At 43.7% G+C, this 4,956-nt stretch overlaps 1 protein-coding gene across 8 annotated transcripts in view; it reads right to left on the bottom strand.

Annotated features, from left to right (window-relative positions):
- Positions 1 to 291: 291 nt before the first annotated feature.
- elf2b (E74-like factor 2b (ets domain transcription factor)) overlaps positions 292 to 4,956 on the bottom strand; it is a 13,846-nt gene continuing 9,181 nt past the window's right edge. For 6 of the 8 annotated variants that reach the window (XM_085911728.1, XM_085911726.1, XM_085911727.1 and 3 more), the window contains 7 exons: positions 3,914 to 4,024; positions 3,568 to 3,783; positions 2,530 to 2,613; positions 2,262 to 2,457; positions 1,777 to 2,181; positions 1,306 to 1,462; positions 292 to 863 (listed from right to left, as the gene is read on the bottom strand). In XM_085911728.1, the coding sequence (XP_085767854.1) occupies positions 336 to 863; positions 1,306 to 1,462; positions 1,777 to 2,181; positions 2,262 to 2,457; positions 2,530 to 2,613; positions 3,568 to 3,783; positions 3,914 to 4,024 (1,697 nt within the window). In that variant the 3' untranslated portion in view covers positions 292 to 335. The remainder of the gene's footprint in view (positions 864 to 1,305; positions 1,463 to 1,776; positions 2,182 to 2,261; positions 2,458 to 2,529; positions 2,614 to 3,567; positions 3,784 to 3,913; positions 4,025 to 4,956) is intronic. The other 2 variants (XM_085911731.1, XM_085911734.1) reach the window with 1 other exon arrangement.

The raw sequence follows: 4,956 nt of genomic DNA, 5'->3' as shown, positions 1-4,956 counted from the left end.
GCGAGCGAGTGTCGCAGTAGTGATGTGGGTTGGTCCCTTTCGAGTTTGTGTCTTCCTATTTGCATGTTGGGCTCCGCGTGAAGAGTTTATCACTTTACAGGCTTGGCTGAAACACATCATGCAGCAGTACTGGAAGAGGAAGGTTTCACCCCAAAGGAAAGAGGAGGGGGGTGGGACAACAAAATTTAAAAAAATAACGGCTTTCGGGAGGCGTTAAAAGTTTTGTCTGCTGCTGGTTATTAACAAGAGTAATAAAAACAGTTTCATGTACAAAGCAACTCACTTGAGTGAACAAAGGGGAAGGAGGGGGGAAAAAAAAAAGGGATTAGTGGATCTCAACACTCTGGCTCTTCCATCTTCACTTCGGGGGTCTCCAGCTTGATTACTACATCCGACAGGATGCTTTTGGCATTTGCTTCATTTTGCGGGACCGCGATCGTGACGGGAACCCGCACGGCTTGGACGGTGGCAGGATTGAGCTCATCCGCTCCCACCACCAGCTCGGAACCATTAAAAAGCCCACCGATTAAGTGAGGTTGCGCTGTCGCTGCATCCCCCGCGCTCCCTGACTGCGCTGCTGCCGTTTGTTGTTGCGCCTGCGCCGGCACAGACAGTCTCATCACCTGTGCTCCCGAGGACACGCCGACCGGGGCCAAGGTCTGCATCGTTAGGGGGCTTCCTAGGAGACTGATACCGGTCGTCGGCGTGCCAACACCGGGTTTGGCCGCACCCGTGGAGGTCTGCAGCTGACACTGAGCGAACTGGTGAGCCGGGATGGTGATAATCTTGGCCAGCTGGACGGTGATCTTCTCACCATTCTCCGCAGTGGCTGGGACCATGGTGGGGATGGTTTGGATTACAACCTATGGCCAACAAATTCAACCATTACTATACTGACATATTGCGGAAAGTTGTTAGACAATTTTATAACATACCTTGCGTGCCAATTTCATTTTACGTGGCTACCGTGTTTCACATTTTCGTTAAGATGGCAGACTCTTGCACCATGTATAAGATGCAGTTGAAAAGTAACGAGCCCAATTAATTTACCTGACTTAAAATTCATTATTTTTCCAGAAATGACAACAGTGCGTCGTTAAAACACTCATTTACATTGAAAATGTTAAAATAATAATAATGTATTCACATCCTGTGAGCAATTTTAGAAATGACATCACTGGATGCCCACCAGAAGCAATTAGCTGTGACCAAATTCCTTTTAGTTATTTAATTGTGGGAGGGCATTTCATGTAGTAAAGAACATTTATGAAGTCGAAGAAAATACCAATATGGAGATCAACGCACCTTCTGTTGAGAGTTAGTGGCTCCAGAAGCACTGGACAGGAGCGTGGTATGGTTAGAAGCCACCGTCCTTACTGCTGACTGCTGCATGGCCACTGTTGAGATCTTCTGGCCCAACGATGTCATAACCACCGGCACTTGCATGGCCACTCGCAGCGTCCTGGAAAGCATTCATAAGAACAGTATGTATGATGCTAAGATTGCAAAATGCCGGGAACTTTCAAACTTGGATTTTTTTTTTTTTCAATTGATTATTCGCGAAATTTGCTGGTTCTCAATAGGAAACGTCAATATTGCCATTAAAGACATTTCAGCATGATGCTAATTTCAAGCAAGTTGAACTGAACTATGCTATTTATCAATCAAATACAAAATGATGGTTTCTAAAATCTTGAGTAATAATTAACTCAATGTTAATTTTTTTTTTTCTTTCATCGAAAATGAATTCCTCAAATAGAACTTGCAGCATCTCACCTGGGCCCGGAAGTGTTCGAAAGGACAGTCGCCTGTTGAATCAGGTTCCCGTCTCCCAAGGTGGTCGCCGTCCTTACGTCAGCGCTTGCCGCGCCGTTGTTGCTTGCGGCAACAGGAGATTGGGCCACATTGCCTCTGTTGCCACCACGCAGGATGTTAGGCTTTCTGAAGGACATCTCGGAGGTCTTTCTGAAGGACACCTGGGAGCCCTTCAGCATGACGTCTGGCGGCTGCAAGATGCGCTGATAGGACGCCGCCGTCGTCTCAGAGCGCATCGGCACGTCGGCGACAGACATGTCCGTTTTGTCGTCGTCGATTATCACAAGGTTTTTGGGCATTTCTTTAAACTGGTAAACCAGCCGCTGGCCCTCAACTTTAGCAAGGATGCCCCGCTGGTAGTAATATCTAGAAAAGGAACACATGTTGGTGAAGTCAAAGTGCAGCAAGCACCTAGAAAAAGGTGGACAGCGGGACAGCTTCCTCACCTGAGTGCCCGCCCCATGGTCTCATAGTTCATGTCTGGCTTGTTCTTGTGTTTTCCCCATAGCTTGGACACGGCCTTGGAGTCCACCAGCTTGAAGATGCCTTTCTCCCTCTGCGTCCACTTAATGTATCTCGGACACGTGTTCTTATCCTGCAGGAGGTCCAACAGGAACTCCCACAAGTAGATGGTGCTTCCTGCTGGATATTAAGTCAGTCAAATGTTCATCCGGGCCTTGGGCTCATGTTGCTTCCATTGACACGACGCATTACCTTTGCCTTCTCTCGATTTCTTCCTGAGACCGAGATCAACTGAGCCGTTAGAATAGGACTGATGTGTTTTCAGTTTCCGTCCAGCTAGAAAGTCAAAGAAAGAAACATGACAAAATTGCCGTCATCTTTTTTTTTTTTTTTTTTTTAAGCGTTTATGGCACAAGTTCAAGTGCCCAATTCTATGTCTATCTTCAATGACACGGAAAAATAAACAAAGTGTGACAACACCATTATAAACACTATTCCCATAGTGCTTGTGTGTTGAAGAATCTTAGCGGGATTTGGAAATGTTGGCAGTTTTAGGAAAACCATGATTGAACATGTGACCAAATGATCCCTGATCAAACGTTAACATTCCCATGAATGTTTAGCCTGATAATACTCATGATGGCACAAATACGATATTACTTCATTTCTCGTTTTTGGACTGTTCTGCATGTATAATTGGTTGCAGTTTGTTGGAATGGACGCGATTCCAGCGAGGCCGGAGTGAAAACTGTACTATAGAATCAATAGTTTATTCTGCCACATTTACGCTGCGTTAATTTGAACTCTTGTCAGCTCCTATGCAGGGCTACACTTGGCGTGAGAGCAATACCCGTGTTCAAACTACTACATATCACAGTGCTCACCTTCATTTCAGTCTAAAATGCTCCCACACATTTGCCATTATTTCCCCACAGATTTTTTCATCTCAAGACGTCGTCGTCATCTGCCCGCTACGTCAACCACCTTCCAGCATTTAGTGTGTCGTGCCACAAACACCCACTTTTTTGCTTTTCAACGTGCTAGTTGGGGGCACAAAATGAGGCTTTGACTCCCAATCATCTGATCCTCCTACTGATCCGAGTCATTGCCCATGCAATGACTCAGAGCTGACCACTAGGCAGTGCTATTGGGATACTTCAACTACAGTGAACAAAATTATTGTGGTGCGCTTGGTGGTTTTTAAGGTAAGATAACACCTTTAAGAGTGAGTTTGGAGAACTTGTTTCATTGCTTTGATCGGCAGTGTGAACAAGAGTGCTTTTCATCTACCTCTCCTTTTCCTGACAGGCTCATGGTCCTGTTCCGCCTCTGGCTCCTCTATCAATCTGCCAATATCTTGATCATCATCCTCATCATCATCGATATCGTCTTCATCATCTTCGCAGCACTCCTCTGTTGATATCTCAACCTCCGTCCCTGCTATGTCTGGACGCATGGCAGCATGGAGGAATTCTGGTGTTGCTACATAAGGCGGGATAAAAGATTCTAGATGGAAGAAGAGGGATAAACCCGAGAGTGATGTGTGAGCTTAGATTACTTTGGCTTCAAATTACAGCAAGTATATGTATGCTTAACACTACAATGACATTATCAATGCGAATGAAAAACATCTTACCTGGACTACAATCTTCTCTGACACTGGATGGTGAGTCCATGTGAAGCAGAGCCTCAGCAGCCTCGATGGTCTTGTCAGAGCAGTGCACAGTGCCATGGACAGAAGCCTCAACTGGAAAAACAAAAACACAATCCATCAACAAAAATATTGAGAAATATTCCTATGCATGATCTTGCTGCTGAAAAATATGGCCAGACCACAATGTATTTAAAATACACCCCGCTACAAATTATTGAATGGCGCCCCCTAGAGACAGGTTTAGTTATATTTTAGGATAAACTGGAATGAGAAAACTCAAGTCTTTATAAAATAGTGGAGAATGACACGAGGGATCAAAAACAAAAATAATAAAAATGCAGCCTTCCAACATTCATCCACCCCCCCAAGAATATATAAGCAAACAAAAAACAGACAGAATAAACACATTTCAGTAACTGTTTTTTTCTTGGTAGGAAGTACACACCATTAAGACAAACAATTATCTAAAGAAATAACATTTGGAGTGAGCATGTCTTGGCTCCTGGAAAAAAAAATTTTTTTTTAGAGCACATGCTGTTGTCAATCAGTGGTGGGAAACACTATCACTGTCCGCTCACCATGTTTGGCAATTGCACTGGAGGATAGGTACTATCTTTAGATTGACACCCAGCTCTAAAACTCACAGGACATGATGAAAACAACAGTCGAGAGCAGAACCATTAAGTTTCAGTACAATGTGCTTTACTAATTTAACAACAAGCTTTACAGCGAGAAAAAAAATATAGCCAATATTTATTTATTACAATTCCCAACAAATCTTTGGCCAACTAGGATGAACTTATTAAAATTTCTAACAAATCGTTGAGCGATTAAAATATCTGTACATTACAAATGGAAAATTTATAACAAATATGGAAATAAGGAATAGCGCACAATTGGACAAAAAAGTAGTGCTGCAAATATGACTTCCGTGTTTACACTCCTAAACCTTTCCCTCCAGTTCTCTTCAAATAAGCGTACAAATTCTGCTGTCACTCAACGAGCACAGCTCCAACCATTGGATA

Source organism: Syngnathus leptorhynchus, chromosome 5, assembly GCF_054491065.1.
Source record: "Syngnathus leptorhynchus isolate UIUO chromosome 5, UIUO_Slep, whole genome shotgun sequence".
Taxonomy (NCBI): Eukaryota; Metazoa; Chordata; class Actinopteri; order Syngnathiformes; family Syngnathidae; genus Syngnathus; species Syngnathus leptorhynchus.
The sequence above is the reverse complement of the archived record's forward strand: the minus strand, read 5'-3'. Positions and strand labels throughout refer to the sequence as shown.